Genomic DNA, 17,902 nt, shown 5'->3' on the forward strand with positions numbered 1-17,902 from the left:
ACGTCATAAAATCACAAATCAAATAGATGTTAAATGCTCAAACAATGCCTTTCATGAAAATACAGAAAATCCCAGTCATCTACATTTCCAAGTGGAATGACATGGAAAATATATAACCTATATGAAAAATGTCAAATAAAAATGAGTGTTGAAGGGGGGGGGAGAAAAAGAAAAATGAGGTAAAATGCTAAATTCTTTTATATGATCACCTCTGGTGATCAAACAAGTAATTACAGTGAAAAGAACATAAACTGGTTCTATTGTATGATCACCTCTAGTGGTCAATACAATAAGAATGCATATAATGAATGAATAACAAGTTGAATATACAAAATATATGTCCTGAAGTCACAAATCAAATGGATGTTAAATGCTCAAACAATGCCTGTCCTAAGGATACAAAAAATCCTAGTCAACTGCATTTCCAAATGGAATGACATAAAAAATATATATAACCTATGTGAAAAATGTCATAAATAAGAGTGAGTATTGAAGGGGGGGGGGGAGAGAAAAAGAAAAATGAAGTAAAATACTAGTGCAGATGTCACTAGAGAAAGCAGATAAAATCTATTTAATATTCCTGCGTGTTCTTAGTCTCGGTTTTATCGAGGCTCTATCATTGAGGCCAGATCCTTTATCTGCCCTAAGCCGAACTATCCAGTCACATTCCTTATTTTCTGTATGCGTCCTAATATCACCTCCTCTTATTGCAGGAACTATAGTTTCAAGTACTCTAAAACAAAAACAGTGCGATCTTCCTGCAAGATTGACATGTTTCGCTAGGGCATTATGAGGTGAACCCTTCCTTATGTGATAGATGTGTTCCCTCATTCTGTCCCTTAATGATCGGTTGGTTTTCCCCAACATAAAAGTGGGAGCAGATCTGGCAGGTGGCCAAATATACCACATTAGTGGTCATGCAGTCAGCCTCCACATTTATTTCATAAGTGACAAGCGTATCAGGATGTAAAAAGATACTGTCTTCGTTAATAAATTGACAGAAATTGCATCTACCACATGGTTTAGTATGTCCTGCTACTTTGTTTGCTGTTCCATACTTAGGGTAGCATAGCATCTTTTTAAGATTGTTCTTATTCTTGTACAAAAAGCTGGGAGTTTCACCAACTATAACTCTTAGTTTGGGATCAACATGCATGATGGACCAATATTTATTGATGATATCCCTAATCTCATTATTATCTGATGAATAATATGTTGAAAACTTAACATGAGATAACACCTGCTCCCTATTCACCTGGGTGTTGGAACTGTGACCTCCAAAATATGGTGTAGCTACAGTATTGCGTAGTCCTAAGGCTCCATCCAGAGAAGGATCAATTTCATTGATATTGTATCCTCTCTGCAGAAGTCTACTTTTAAGGTCCCCTAGTTCAGATACGAAGCCTGCCTCCATAGGATTTAGCCTTGATGCTCTAATGGCCTGACCTACCATAACATTCCTGAATACAAAAGGAGCGTGCATGCACGATCTCATGAGCAGGGTATTAACATGACATGGTTTCCTGTACACTCCTGTATTAATAAGACCATTTGGAAGTTTTTCAATATACAAATCCAGGAATTCAATTCTGTTATATGAAAACTGCATTGTAAATTTGAGACAATTAGGTTATTCATGATAGTGTGTATCAGTTGAAGTTGTTCTAAAGTGCCATTCCATATCACAAACACATCATCGACAAAACGTCGATAGAACTTAACGTGTTCTTTAAATAATGTCTCACAGAACAAGATGTGCTGTTCCCAATGTGCAAGGAACATGTTGGCGTAGCTATTGGCACAGGAAGTGCCCATAGCTACGCCATCTACCTGTTTGTATATGATGTCATTGAAAACAAAAAAATTGTTTTCTAATACTAGTTCCAGGAAGTGTACCAATAAATCAATCTTCACTATGTCGTATTCACTATGTTCCTTAAGATATTCAGAAATAAACGTAAGTCCTAAGGTGTTTGGAATGACCGTAAAGAGTGATTGTATATCAAAGGTCACGAACATAAATTCATCAGTGATGCCATTACAGTTAAAACAATCATATAGTTCTATTAAGAACTGTTTAGAGTCCTTTAATACAAACTTATTCTTGTTCAGTACTTGCCTCAGATGTTTCTCTATATGTACAGAGATATGCTCAGTGACCCATCCACGGCCAGAAACAATTGGTCTCATGGGTGGGTCACTGGCATTCTTATGTAATTTTGGCAGGCCATGTATAACTGGAATCAAAGGTGTTTTCACTAGAAGGTATTCATATAAATCACGATCAATCAAACCACTCTTATGAATGTCTAATAAGATGTTATGTACATATAAAATTACTTCTTGTACTGCTGATAACTCAGTCTCTTTATAAAATTTATTGTGCAGCATACTTGACATAGAATCATAGTAGTGTAGGGTATTCATCACAACAATGCAACCACCTTTATCAGCAGGTCTAATAATGATTCTATGGTCCTGTTGTAGTCTCTTAAGACTCTGCACTCTCACAAGATGATTTCAATTTAGTGTTTAAAAAATTAAGTGAGTACACACCTGTACATCATCCACTTGTTGAAGCCTATTTTAGGCTCACAGAAGATGAGATATACAACTATTACAATCGAACCAAATCAGGTAGGATTTTAAGAAAATATGATAATTTAACATACCAAGAGAGGCAGTTTATGTTCTTTTCACTGTAATTACTTGTTTGATCACCAGAGGTGATCATATAAAAGAATTTAGCATTTTACCTCATTTTTCTTTTTCTCCCCCCCCCCCCTTCAACACTCATTTTTATTTATGACATTTTTCATATAGGTTATATATTTTCCATGTCATTCCACTTGGAAATGTAGTTGACTGGGATTTTCTGTATTTTCATGAAAGGCATTGTTTGAGCATTTAACATCTATTTGATTTGTGATTTTATGACGTATATCCAACTTCCTATTCATTCATTATATGTAACCTCATTGTAATTACTTGTTTGACCACTAGAGGTGATCATACAAAATAATCAGTTTGTTTTCTTCACTGTAATTACTTGTTTGACCACTAGAGGTGATCATATAAAAGAATCAGTTTAAGTTTCTATTTATTTTAACTTAGATCTGAAGAAGCTGTGTTATCAGTGAAAGCGCTCATCTTTAATTAAATATTCATTCCTTTTATATAGTTGGTCTTGAGATGCCCTTCATTTTTTGGACCTGTTTTGCTCCTGCAGCCTCCAACTTGATTTTAATTTTTTCATGTGCCTTACCCTGTATATTCTTCTTATCAGTAAAAAATGTGTACATCTCTTCAGTGCCCTCAGACTGCTTTTTACCACCAGCACCCAGTCATTAATGGCGCATTACTGTACCTTTTTACCATTGGTTCCTATCTCTTGCTAGCCACCAGATTTTCTGCTTACAATACTGATATCTCATGCTCTGTACATTTTGCTTAAACTCTTTACATCGGACAACTGGTATCCATTTCTAAACATCCTTGGAGCCTAATAATATTTCCACTATGTTCTTTTTAATCACAATGTGCAATACCAACAATATTCCATCAAAACAGCCTTCTGAGTAATGACCTTTGTCTGCCTTGTGTGCAGTAAAATACCCTGTCCTATATGACCTCTTCCAACTTCAGAAGACTGGTAAACTACAAATACCCTATCCAAACGTCTGCCTTAATCATGACATGCGTAGGACCTTCTAGCATAATATCTTGCCTAGTGAGTCCCTTGACATTGGAATAGACTTTCTTGCTAGAGAGTTAGTGTAGTAATCGGTCACCTTTAAAACCACTTGTAATGACTGGATGTGCATCTGCAAATTCACTCCTGGGATTGTGGTACGACTATCCTTGTTTGGGCAGCTAATTCAATTTATGATTTACTGGGTTGCACTAAATGGGGTTCTTGGGTTTTTAGACTACTAGCTTAGTAATATTCTATACCATCTTAAATCTGAGTACCATCCAACTACTTAGAACAAACAATCAAATTCAAGTGGCATGTCAAAACCCAAAATGCTCTTTCCCATGTGTTCCATATCTGCAGTACATATTCCTTCCTTGTCTTTTTCTGTCTGCCATTCCCACAACAGAAGTCCTTTGATCCATAAAGTCATTAGGACACTAAAGCAGCTTTAGAAGTAAAGCTTATTTCCTGAAATAAAATCAGTTAGTCATCAAATTCACTCAGAATGTCATCTGCCAGACTGACCAGTCCACCATAGATATTCGGTTCGACTCTCAGCTAGAGCGTCTTCTGCATGGAGACATGCGTGAATGGGCGTACCTTCGATGAAGGTTGTGCATTAGGGTTGGCAACTCAGTACATAAAAATCAACTGCCAGTCATTAGCGGACCGGAGTTGTTCTGTGGCGACCCCTAACCGGGAAAAACCGAAAGACACAACAACATATAGCATTCTCATCCGTACACAACTTTAACTTACTACCCATGAAATCATCCATCTGTAAAACTTGGGTAATTTTGGTGATGTAAAGTAGTAGCAGTTAAGGATGCAAAGCATCTATCCATTTTTTCCAGCATCATTTGCTACCTTCATTATTATAACATTAGGTAAGTTTTTAATGAGTCTCCACCTTTGTACTTTACTTTTCCCTCTGACAAGCCACCAGTTCCCAGGTTCAAGCAAATGTAAGATGTATGAAGTGTGAAATTCCTAACCCAGTCCTCCCTGCACCTGCAGCCTACACTTTTAGATTTTGTGATTTAAAAAGTTATTTTGCAACGTCCTTGATGTACTTGTAGTCTCTCATCTTGATGTTCTTTGTGTTTCACTATTGCAGACATCACCTGTGGGTTATCCTTGCTGTGGTAGCCCTTGGCCGACCCGAATAGCAGAGTCAATCTTTTTCTGCGTCGGCTGCTGTCGCCTGTAGTTTGATGTCAGGTCGTCAGTGCTATAAAGCAAAGCAGCCGACACCATTAAATCAGTCTTTCTTGCCGTGGAGCCCATAGCAGAAGCAGTTCACAAGTGTGCCAGTCGGCCGCTACCGGAATTTGAATTACCGCTGAAAACGTCTAAAGCTAAGTACCCCATTGGGGAATCTTTTTTTCTTGCACTAACCGATGTATGAAAAAGTTAACAATTGTCTCTCTTGTGGAAAGCAGATCCCACACCGAGACGTCCATTGATACTGTCACTTGTTTAAGCCCAGACCACGACGTCCCCCGTTGCTAGTTCTTTGCCCTCTTTAACGCGAGAACCATTCGCCGTAGAGCTCTTATTACTAGACAGGTATTTTCTTCTTCTATCTTCGCATTCCGAAATGGTGTCCATCAGCCAGCAATCCGTGGGCATTCCGAAAAACAGCAGAGATAAAGATAGAGACCGACCATACAAGGCTAAGCCTTCCGACGACTCTACCACTAAGCAGGTCGTCAGTTCTCCTGAATTTAGTAAGGCACTTTCGCAGCCCCTGATGTCTGAATCGATATCTACGCAGGCCTTTACCAAGACACTTTTGGAGTCAGGTATGCTGCAGAAATCTTCTTCGTCTTCCAAGCCTTTGGCTGTGTCTCTGCCTCTGTTGGGTCTGGAGCAGCGACACAGGCACCAGTTTCCGAGGAGGCATCTCACACTACTGAATCTAGACAAAAATGTCTTCGCATCCGACTACTGTTTCTCTCAGACCGCTGGATACTCTTAGGCCTAGAAGCCAGGCCATTCCCAGAAAATCTGCCTCTAGCCACCATCTTGCTCCTGCTCCACCATCCCAAGCCCAAATGCTTAAAATGGCGGAGGATCTCATCTCCCTTATCAAGAGTAGTCAGGCCACAACTTCTAAAAGGTAAAGACACCCTTCTCCTGAAATTATGACAGAACAGGATTCTCAGGAATCTGATTATCCAGATTTTGAAGAGGAACAACAAGCTCTGACTGCTTATGAGGATTCAGATGCAGAGGACTCCATTCCTTCTGCGTGTCCACCAGAAGACCTTTCCTTTGGAGAGACCCTTCACACCCTCGGGGAACATTTCCAAAAGGAATCTCAAGATTTACCCCAGTCTACGAAAAGAGTTGGAGAGTTTCTGGACCTGCCCCAGCACCGAACCCTGGCCACCCCCCCCCCCCCCCATTTTAGAGGTGGTGGATGATGTTTTCCATGAATCCAGCTTAGCTCCTGATGCCATCCCACCTGCTCCCAGTAAACCAGACAGGTATTAGAGTACTGGATTCCCACAAATACCTGTAAAGAAATCCTCTTGCAGACCCAGAGATCATTACACAGGGACCTAAAGGAGCTAAGACTAGTTCTGCCAAGAATCCTATTCCTTCTGACAAGGATTCCAGAGCTCTGGACATATGGGGTAAAAAGTGTACACCTCTGCAACCTTGGTGTACACCTCTGCAACCTTGGCTATCAGAGCACTCAGCTGTCAGTTCCATATGTTAAAATATCAATAACACACTTTGGAACTATTAAACAAAAGATTTCAACCTTTCCTGACTGACATTTTGAAAGAGTTAACAGATTTACTTCACTCTACTTGTCAAGTGGCCAAACACTCATTACACTGTGGATATGACACCCTAGAAACCTCAAGCAGGGCAGCAGTGTCATGATCTGTCATTAGGACACATGCATGGTTGAAGGAACAACCTCTCCCTGATCATGTCAAGTGTAAATTAATTGATGCTCCCCTGGATAAGGACCACTTGTTTGGAGTAAAAGCAGAAGGGGTGCTTAAAAAGATGGAAGACAAAGCAAAATCTATGCAAACAGTAAAATATTTCTTTCAGGTTCAACCTCCCAGGTTCAGCAGGAACTTTCCCTCTAAGCACTGGTCCTTCCCTGCACCTAGCAGACAGGGCCAAGGTAAGCCCCACAGGGACAGACCAGCCAGACCCCTATCCCAGGAGCAGCAGAGAACCAAACAGTGGACCACTTCCGCTCCAAAGGCAGGGAGATCTAAGCCACTCTTCTGTGGCAAAAACTCTGATTCCCTCTCCACCCTCTGCCCTCTTTTCACTCACCAAAAGCTAGGAAGAAGGCTCTCCCTCTGCAAAGAAAATTGGCTTTCTGTAACAAAGGACCAATGGGTCTTAAAGATTATTTTTCAAGGATACAAATTCTCTTTCAATCAACTTCCAATTCCATGAGGGTACCCAGACTTGCCTCCAAATCAGTGGGCAGAGGCATTGAAATAGGTCCAAACTCTCATATCCCAGGGGGCAGTAGAACCTGTCCCCTCAGATCAAACAGGCAAAGGCTTTTATTCCAGACTACTCCTTGCTCCCAAGAAAGAGGGCACTTGGCACCCCTTCCTGGATCTATCCATTCTGAACACCTCCCTGGTGGTCCCCAAATTCAAAATGCTAACTTTGCAGCAGCTGCTGCCTATGCTGACAAAAAATGCCTGGCTAGTGACCCTAGACCTAAAAGCCTGGCTAGTGACCCTAGACCTAAAAGATGCCTACCTGCACATCCCTATAAGGGAATCCTGCAGGAAATGTCTGCATTTCAGAGCAGGCTCACAAGACTTTCAGTTCTCTGCGCTACCCTTTGGCTTATCGACTGCACCCAGAGTATTCACCAAATGCTTAGCCCCGGCCATAGCATTTGCAGACAGAGAAATATACAGATTTACCCTTATCTGGATGACTGCCTCATTCAGGCAGAGTGCAAAGAAGAGCTGCTCAAGGAACCTTCTCTCTGTCAAAACCCTCCTAACTTCCCTAGGGCTCAATACCAACGAGAAGAAATCAAAGCAAGCACCCTCCAGGAAGATAATTTTCTTGGGAGCACTGCTGGATGCAGCATCCCAAATGGCTTTCCTATTCCCAGAATAGCATAGCTTCCTGACTCCCTACTTTACCCAGCTGGCTTCCAAAAGTCACTTCACTGCAAGGAAGTTCCTGCAAGCCTTGGGGTGCATGGCATCTTGCATCCTAATTCCTCTGGCCAGGCTTTACATGAGGAAACTTCAGTGGTATCTAAAGAACCTTTGGTGTCAGCACTCTCAGCCTCTAGAGACCTCTCTCCCGCTGATCCCATGTATAAGGGCCAAGTTTCTCTGGTGGGCAGGGGCCTGTACCAAGAACAAGGGTCTTCCCTTCATCCTCCGCCACACCGGGCAGACCATCACCACCGACGCCTCAGACATTGCTAGGGGTGCTCACCTAGCAGGCAGGTACACCCAAGGTCTTTGGGATGCCCAGCACCTTTCCTTACACATCAATCAGAAGGAAATGATGGCAGTACAAAAGGCTCTGACATCCTTCAAACCCCATCTCAGGCCAGGGGTTCTCCTTATCAAAACAGACAACACCACAGTAATGTGGTATATCAGCAAACAGGGAGGAACCCAGTCTTTCCCTCTGTGCAGGCTAGCCATGAACCTCTGGCTGACAGCCTCCTACATGGGATTACACCTAATTGCCCAATACCTACCAGGGATCAACAACACCCTGGCAGACTAAATAAGCAGAAACTTACTGGACCCCCATGAATGGCAGCTCCACAGAAAAATCTTTTTGGAAGTCATTCAGGAGTGGGGAACTCCGGAGGTGGATCTCTCTGCTTCGCAACTCAACCACCAGCTGAAAAAATTCTGTACCAGGGAGCATCACCACCCAAAGTAGAAGGTGGATGCCTTGACCTTCCCCTGGAACTCCCTCTTTGTGTATGCATTCCCTCCTCTGCCTCATATTCCCTAGGTACTGATCAAGATAAGGGAGGAGAGACCAAAGGCCATCCTCATTGCTCCAGATTGGCCCAGGCAGCATTGGTACCCCTTACGCGCAGCCTGACATTGCAGCCTCCCAGGCAGCTTCCCCTGATCTCAGACTACTTGACCCAGGTGGGGGGAGGATGCTGCAACCCAGGCTTGCACACTCTCAAACAGTCAGCCTGGCTAATATTTTAATATACCCCACCAAAAGGGCAAATATCTATCCCAGCAGAGTGCTGCTCCCCTGACATCTCAGATGCTCAGGTAAAAGCCGCCCTCTCCAAAGCAAAAAACACAGCATCAATGGGACCAGATGGTGTCCTGGGCTGCGTCCTACATGAACTCCAAGAAGAGCTAAACCCAAACATAAAACTACTGTTCATTCTCAGCCTTACTACAGGATATGTACCCAAAAAGTGGTGTACAGCAACAGTGGTCCCTCTCCACAAAGGTGGTGCCTCAACGGATCCTGGAAACTATTGCCCCATAAGCCTGACTAGCTTGGTCTGCAAAGCTATGGAAAGGATCATCTTGGACCTCATAAATAAAGATATTGGGGACCTACAGACACTGGATCCTACCCAGTTCGGCTTCAAGGGCAGATCCTGTCTCTTAAACCTGGTCGATTTCTTTGAAACAGTCACCAAGGCCATTGACGAGGGGAAGGTGGTCCACACAGCCTACCTGGACCTCGCAAAAGCCTTCGATACAATACCCCACTTGGGCATTATAGATAAGCTCACCAGCTTAAATATAAACTCCTATGTCACTAGATGGGTTGCAAACTGGCTCAAGGACAGAACCCACATGGTTAGAATTGCTGGAGTCATGTCAGACTTCAAACCGGTTACAAGTGGCGTCCCACAAGGCTCAGTCCTGGGACCTCTCTTGTTCGGTATATATTTCTCGGAGGTACAGGCCAACACGGAAGGACTGTGGCTGACCAAGTTCGCAGATGACTGCAAACTGGGCGCCATAATCGACTCTCCAGCCGACACAAGCATCCTCCAAAAGGGCCTCATAGAAACAGACAACTGGTGCCAGAGCCATGGCCTCAAGCTAAACGCCAAAAAGTGTATAGTCATCCCCTTTGGCAAAAACAAAGTGCCCACAAATTACCACATAGGTGTGGTAATCCATTACGTACAGAAGAAGTAATTAGGGACCTGGGGACCCAAGTTGATAGCAATCTCTCATTTGACAACCACGTGGCCAAAATGGTTAGAAAAACATTTTATATAGCCCACCTAATCATGAAGGGATTCACATCTAGATCAGGGGAGGTCATTGTGCCTCTTTACTCATCCGTCATCAGGCCCATAATTGAGTACAATGCCCCTTTTGGGATGTACCTTACCAGACACCTGCAGCAACTGGAAAGACCCCAAAAGTACCTCATCAAGAGGATCAAAGGGCTCAAACAGATGCCATATGCTTCCCAGTTAAAGAAACTCCAGCTGTACTCAGTGGCATACCGCCTGCTCAGAGGGGATCTGTGCCTGACGTATAAAGCCATGTCCAACCCGGAATTAATGGACATGCTGCACCTCAGAAAATCCAAATCCCATCGAGCTACGCGCTCGAGAGACTTGAACCTCAGCACTGAAATAAATAGGGCATGCTGGAGGGACAGATTCATAACCCAGGGGCTCCCTTCACTCTGGAATAAAATCCCAGTCCAGGTTAGGCAGAGTCCCTCATTGACTCTCTTCAAGAGGAATCTTGAGTGGATGGGAGATCGTAGGTTTACCCCAGGTATCACTTCTGTGTCACTGTTAGACAGAGGCACAGTATACTAACCTCGAAAAATGGGTGGCGAAAGCCAGACACACTCTGGCTAGGCTTATAAATACCCTAGGGCAGATAGCCTAGTATGAACCTATGAACCTAAAAGCAAACAAGGGGCCCCTGTTAAGCAAACAGGTCTTAGACATTATCACAGAGGCCAGAAGGCCCAGCACCAGAAAATCTTACACAGGGAAATGGAAAATATTCTGCTCCTGAAGCCAGTCCAGAGGGGAAGTACCTCACAACCTTCCATCCCTCTTATCCTGGACTACCAAGCAGAGTTACTCAATGGTGACCTCTCCTTCTCTTCAATTAAAATCCATGCCTCAGCCATTTCAGCTCATTTCAATACACACCAGCCCCTCTTCTCACATCCTTTGATGAAACAATTCCTCAGAGGGGCTTATAATATCAGACCTCCCAGAAGGCCCACCCACGCAAGCCTGGGACCTGAATTACATTTTAGAAATAGTAACCTTACCACCATTCAAACCTGCTGCTTTACCAGAATTGAGGTACCTCTCCTGGAAGACTTCTTTCCTACTAGCTATCACCTCAGCTAGAAGGGTTTCAGAACTTCAGGCACTCATGGCCATTGAGCCCTTCATCATTTTCCATGCAGACAGGATCTCCCTGAGGACTACTCCTCCTATATGCCCAAGGTGGTATCTTGTGACCCTCAACGAGGCCATACATCTAACCACCTTCTTTCCTAACCCTCAAAACAAGGGGAAGAAAATTCTGCACTCACTAGATGTGCACAGACAGCTCGGATACTACCTGGACCATACTAAACCCTTCAGAAAAACAGACCAGCTTCTTGTCAGCTTTGCCCCACGGGCAGAGGGAAAGCCCATTTCCAAGCAAACCATTTCCAAATGGATATTGCACTGTATCCGTTTCTGCTACAGACTACATGGGAAACCACCCCCTAAGTCTATTCGTACCCATTCCATTATGGCAGCCTCCACTTCCTCAGAGGAGTTCCCACCAGGGACATCTTGGAAGCTGCCACATGGACCTCTGTCCATACCTTTACAAAGCATTACCACCTACCTCTTTTCTATAAGGCTAGGGCAGGATTTGCCTCTGCAGTTCTGCAGGGCATGCTGACCCTGTCTAGGTCTCTAACTAATCCTTCCACCCCTCTCCTCAGCTTTGGAAATCCTCCCATAGGTGGTGACTGCAACAGTGAAACACAAAGAACATAGTACAGTTGTGTACACTTAACATAAATGTAGATGTTAGAGTGTATTCACTGTTGCAGTCCTGGTTTCCCTCCATTCTTCCTCCTTGTATCCTCTTTCCTTAGGGGGACATAAGCTTCTCACGGTGGCTTTTAGCCACCAGGACCACTTTACCATATTTTCTTGTGCTTCTTATAGGTTAGGACAAGAAAAACTGATGTAATGACATCTGCTGCCTTGCTTTATAGCACTGATGAACTGATATCAGACTACAGGCGACAGCAGCCAATGCAGAAAAACACTGACTTTGGTATTCGGGCCAGCCGAGGGTTACCACAGCAAGGATAACCCACAGGTGATGACTGCAACAGTGAATACACTCTAGCACCTACATTTATGGTAAGTGTGCACAACTGTACTTTTTCAAATATGCACAATACTAACCTTCCATTTGAAACTTCTTGCTTTTTTTTCCCTAAAACAACTTTTTTTTCCAGCCTTCTTTCCATTGACATCCATGTAGCCTTATTCTTATCTTCATTTTTATTGAGAAGTACTTTTAATTCTGTAGACTATGGTCTTTATTCTTTGGAATACTCTACACATCATCTACTTCCATTGCTCTCACCCAGTCTAGCCAGAAATAATTGCATGTGGTACATCTCTTTCTTTTTATGTATGTCCTTTGCTCCAACATTCACTGCAGAACAGTTTTCACACTGTAAGCATCTCCTTTACGTAGAAGTATAAAGCCCAGACTGTAATCCAACAATATGTTAATTAGCACCTTGCTGCTAGACCAGTAAGGGGAGGTGTGAGTAGTTGCTGCTGGCAAATCCATCTTTTTTTTTGGGGGGGGGGGGGTGGCAGGCTGACCCACTACTGCACAGACCCTTATGAAGGTAGGGGAACAGAGCAGAGTCTTGCAGTGTTTTAATGTATTGAAGTTACCAATTGATGCTCATCATGTTAGCGAGGAATGGGTGCATGCCTAGTAGTTTGGATGTATCAGTTTTTGCATTAAGCATGCCAGGTCTCCAAATAGGAAGATACTAAGGCGACGTGCAAAAATCCTTATTACTGAAGACAGGAATACGTCACAGGAATTGTCATAAGGGTTCTCAGGAAGAGCAGGTAGGTTCTCCCCTTAAATTGTGGAAGGGCCCAATTTTGACAGTGCTTAATCCCTGTGTGTTTCAGATTGCTGATGGAACCACATGTACTGTGGATGGGTTGTAGTCTCCATGAGATGTTTTACTCCATAAAAAAAAACTTTTATACATATTCTGCAATGAGATAGCATGCATTACTTATGCTGTTCATCTTTTTCCAATATATGTGCGTATCCAATATATGTGGGTGTGTATATATATATATGTGTGTGTGTGTGTGTGTGTGTGTTTTATATATATACATATATATATATATATATATATATATATATATATATATATATATATATATATATTAGAGAGAGAGAGCATGTGCAGAATTTTGCATAAGTATCTTTCTATATGCATTCAAACGTATTTTAATAAGAACATTTTTAGTTTTGTATTGTTAGTTTCATCAAAATACATTTCTGCTGATTTTTGTCCATCATTTCATTTGCTTTGTATTTGTTTTCAGCTTCAGTAGCAAAGTGGAAATAGGTTACATTTGCCTTTTCAGCCTTTTACCCTTTTAACAACTGAGCTGGGGAGAGATCCGACTCCTTGAAGTTGAATACTCCTATATTCCAACATAACAAGATGATGGTTCTAATAGTTGTTCCTGCTGTTTTTCTAAGATTTTTTCATTGTTTGGATAGATGTCTTCTCCATTATGTTACAGATTGTGTGGACTGGATGGTATATTTTTGAATTCCCACTTCAGCAACACACTTTCTGAATTCTGCCTCTTGTATTTTAAGCAACATTTACATAGGATAGCATCGGCAATCACCATCTTAAAAAATACTTCACTACACTAATCATACTTGTACTTTGCTGCTTTTATTTCTATGAACTGGAAATAATCCATACAAAATATGTATGGGCTTCTCTTAAATTGAAATAAATCTATTCCCTCTCAACATAACTGATTTGGTGCTTGCTATACTATAGTCTCTGGATTATTTTCGTATGAATTACAAATGATGCAGCCTTGCACTGTTTGTCCTTTTAAGTCTACATTCTTGGCAATTAAATTGCATTTCTTGCTGTTGCTTTGTATCTTAGTATCCTCAGATGCAATTCATGTATCCTTTCAAACATCCATCTTCTTTGTTGACTTGGAACTATTATTTGTTACTTTTAAGTATTAAACTCTGCATGCAAATGAATTCTTTAGAGCAGTATGACTGAATTTCTTCTATAGCTGATTTTTTTTTCTTCCAGAAATGGAAATTTGAAGTTAATGTCAGCATGTCTGAAATTTTACTTTTTCCTTCTGCCAATATGGATTGTAACATTACCCAAAGACTCAAGTTTTTCATTCTGCATTGTTAAATGCACTCTTGGCATATGTGTAGTTTTTTGCCTTCTCTTTCACATTTCAGATTATAGTTCTGTACATTTAGGAACACCGTGTACTGCCCTGAGTTGCCTTGTACAAAGACTTCCCAAATATACTTTGCAAGGGTTTCTTGTCTTTTTCCATGTGATTTTTTTTTTCCATAGACCCATTTGTAGAATTTTGTTGCATCCATGCAATATTACTAAAAGTTCACTATCTGTCTAAGCATCTTTGCAAATATGGAAAAGCATTTGTCCCATAAGCAACTGTTTTTCTGTCATGCTGGATCAAAATTGCTAATGTAACATGCAACATACATCTTCCTAAAGTTAGCCATTGGTCATAACCTCATGTACTATAGGATAGTGAGGCCAAACTTGTAGGCCATCTAGATAAAGGCAGTTCTGGTAAGAGCACATTAAACGAGCCAGCCCTTCATGAATGTGGTCTGGATGAGTGCTTGCTATATGGTTTCCACCGTGCACCACTTGTCACTTTGTGACTTTCTTGATGGAAGGCGTAAATGGGCTAGGGACCTGTAGAAAAGGGGTTGATAGCTGGCAAGCATGAAGGCGAAAGTATATAAAATCACATTGTGCACTTACACAATCTTCACTTCAAAAAAAAAAATTTTTTGAGTCTACATATAATACAACATACATACATTACAACTGAATAAAAAAAGGATTGAGGAGATCGACTTTCCCATTGTTGTTTTAAGCATAACGCATTAGTATTATGTTCCCCATTTCATAATGCAAAATTATATCTAGTGTTTATTAATTAAAACTGCTGCATCTCCTCTCATGTTGATACTTCATAAGGTTATTCCAAACTAACAGTGTATAGAGTTGTCTCTTTCTGTTCAGTATCATACTACACAGAGCAAAATATTTACCAGGAGATGGAAGTTAATTGACTTATTTATAAACCTTTTGTTAAAATAAACATTGTAGGATAGTCATTCAGAGATTGTATCAGTGCAATAGCATCTTTAATTAGAGCTCCCAGTGTGTGTGTGTAAGTGTCTTTTAGGGTAGATTTTCTTCATCTCAGTATTACAAAACTGAAGCAGAAATCTTTGTAATGGGGGCTTCAGTTTATCTCTTGCCACTGTGACAGGAGATTGCTTTCTGTTTGTTTGTGCATCTTCACTGTCCAGTCCATTTTTACTAAAATGTTGTGTAACGCAGCACTTTTCCTGGATTATCAAGACTGCAGCACAGTACTCTGTTGTAAGAAATGGGTCCATATGAAGGTGTAGTTCTTCTCTGATCTCATTTGTACATCTGCAAACATCAGAATAGTCAAGTATATGGATAAGCCCCCCCATTTACATCCATGCCCTGCTCCTCTTCACATGCTGCTTCGTCTCCTCCTTGATGGCAGAATTGAATCCTCACACTTTGTAGCAGAAAAACTCACTTGCCCATTGTGAAAAGACCTATGGAAGAATTCTGAGTATCCTTGACAATTTTCCCCTTCTGTTTATAAACTATTCTTTGATTTAGCATGAAGCACATTTAAGTTAATATTTAGTAACTGTAATAAAAGGACAGTTAAAACCTTCAGTGTGCAACAAAATATCCTTATTCAAAAATACAGTATGGGACAAATGTTAATTTATTAGACTCGCAGTTTTGTTTCTCCGTATGCTTTTGATGGTGATGGTTCTGAAACACTAGCATCAAAGAGTGGTGTCACTAGTTGCAGCGTTAGTAATATATTGGCTGGCTGATAAACTGTTATTAACCAGATAGGATGCTTTTCACAAATCATAAACTCTGTATTCTCTTTTCTTTCAGGCACTAAAGGATGAAATAAAATCAATGCACGGACTGAGAATATTTACATCTGTTCCAAAGTTAGACTGACAATGGACGGACTTGGCCTGATTAGTTCATTTATGTCAAGTAAAATAAGGAAAAAATTCTTTAAGGAAAGTGTCGGTGGCACCATGTGATAAATGATTCCTTGGTGTTCGATAAATCACTGATAGCAAGATAGAAGGTGGCTTAATACTAAAGAATATGAACAGTTTCACTTACAGTAAATATCCACCATTTTTTTGTTTTTTACTGAGGTGGCACCATGTGATAAATGATTCCTTGGTGTTCGATAAATCACTGATAGCAAGATAGAAGGTGGCTTAATACTAAAGAATATGAACAGTTTCACTTACAGTAAAAATCCACCATTTTTTTGTTTTTTACTGAGGTGGTATATGCTTACAAGTTATAAGTACTGAATATCTCTTTGAATAATACTTGATGTATAAATGTTTCCCTTTGTCCAAAGAACCTTTTTTGCATCTACTATGCTGGAACAACTCTGCTTGCATTTCACCCTAAATATGCACAAAAGCTATGCAAAGGCTTGCAGAAACTCGTGCTGCCATTGCATTATGTGCTGGGAATCCATTGTTGGTTATGCTGTCATCTTTATGAGCTGCTGGTTCTTTAGGAATCTGCATGTCATCCGTCTTTACATTTATGCTACATAGTATGATTGTAAATAGTGGTTTCTGATCTACAAAATAAAACAAGTCTGTAAGTTCAAAGTACCACATACCTGTTAGCCATAAAAGTGTGCATGTTTATTTACCTAATTACATAAATAAGCTGCCTTAATCATTTATGTCATCAGTTAAAGAATGCTTAAATTGGCATACCTGCCTTTTAAAGACAAGAAAATGTTGCCATAATGAGCCATACCAGGCCTTGCTTTCAGCAGTGGCCTATTTTGGATGCAGCTTGGCCATCACTGGAAAATGATGCCAGACTTAATAGCTATGAAATTCCCTGCTAAGTATTGAAAAGTGCCATTGCAGGGATATGAGGCTGTATCACCAGTTTTATACCTTTCATCGTCCGTGACACATTCCATTTTAACTTTGTATGTGCCACTAGAGCATTAGCTTTTATTGAAATTCCTATTTTCATTAAGAAAGTGGTTGTGCCACATGACTTTATGGATTACAAATTTGTAAGCCAGATAAAGGCAAGAATATGAGGAAAAAACAAGTGTGACATACCACTGCACCTTTCTCTATTCTTCCGGTACTGCTATAGACTGAAATTTTTTGTGACAGTACTTTGAAATATAACACAATAAAGTGCACATTAAACTCGTGGAGTAGTTTTTTGGAATATTTGTCTTGCTATGTGTACTGCTGAATTTCCAGAACCAAAGTTAACACACTGTTTTTGAGATGTCTGACAGAACTCTGTAATCATATCCCTTTGATTTTTGAGACAGACTGACATGTTAACTCATTATAAAATGTAACTAGGAAAGAGATTCATCAGTATGTTACTGCATATTTGTGTCATGTTGAGGCTAACATGTTTAAACATATCACATTTGTATTGTTTTTAGAAGGGCAACAAATTTGTTTAAAATCACAATATGTAACTTTTTTTTACGCAAGACTTTTAGCGCTTACCTTACACATGCCTGATTATCATCAGTCTTCCCCAGCTTACTTTGCATTTCAAAATAGCCACTGCAGAATATTCTGTGTAAAAGACATGGACATTTTTGTCCTCTGCTGGTACACAGATGAATGTAAGGTAGAAAGGAAGCTTTGTTAAGTAGTTAGAATACACAGGCAGCAGTAAATCAAAAAAGTTCCATATTTGAGCGTAATGCACAACACTGTCATTTACAATTTACTTGTTTTGTTTAAGAATAGCTCCTTGTAAATTTTTCACCTTGCACATGCCCTG

At 40.8% G+C, this 17,902-nt stretch overlaps 1 protein-coding gene across 2 annotated transcripts in view; it reads left to right on the forward strand.

Annotated features, from left to right (window-relative positions):
* BOLA3 (bolA family member 3) overlaps positions 1-17,305 on the forward strand; it is a 448,482-nt gene extending 431,177 nt beyond the window's left edge. The window contains exons 5-6 of one of the 2 annotated variants that reach the window (XR_006366077.1): positions 15,980-16,123; positions 16,258-17,305. Coding sequence is in view for 1 of the 2 variants with exons in the window: in XM_044081813.1 (XP_043937748.1) it covers positions 15,980-16,048 (69 nt within the window). In the remaining variant the exon portion in view is untranslated. Of the gene's footprint in view, positions 1-15,979 lie in introns of both variants that reach the window. The other variant, XM_044081813.1, reaches the window with a different exon arrangement.
* Positions 17,306-17,902: the final 597 nt, after the last annotated feature.

This window comes from Protopterus annectens, chromosome 8.part1 (assembly GCF_019279795.1).
Source record: "Protopterus annectens isolate FY-2018-M chromosome 8.part1, PAN1.0, whole genome shotgun sequence".
NCBI lineage: Eukaryota > Metazoa > Chordata > Ceratodontiformes > Protopteridae > Protopterus > Protopterus annectens.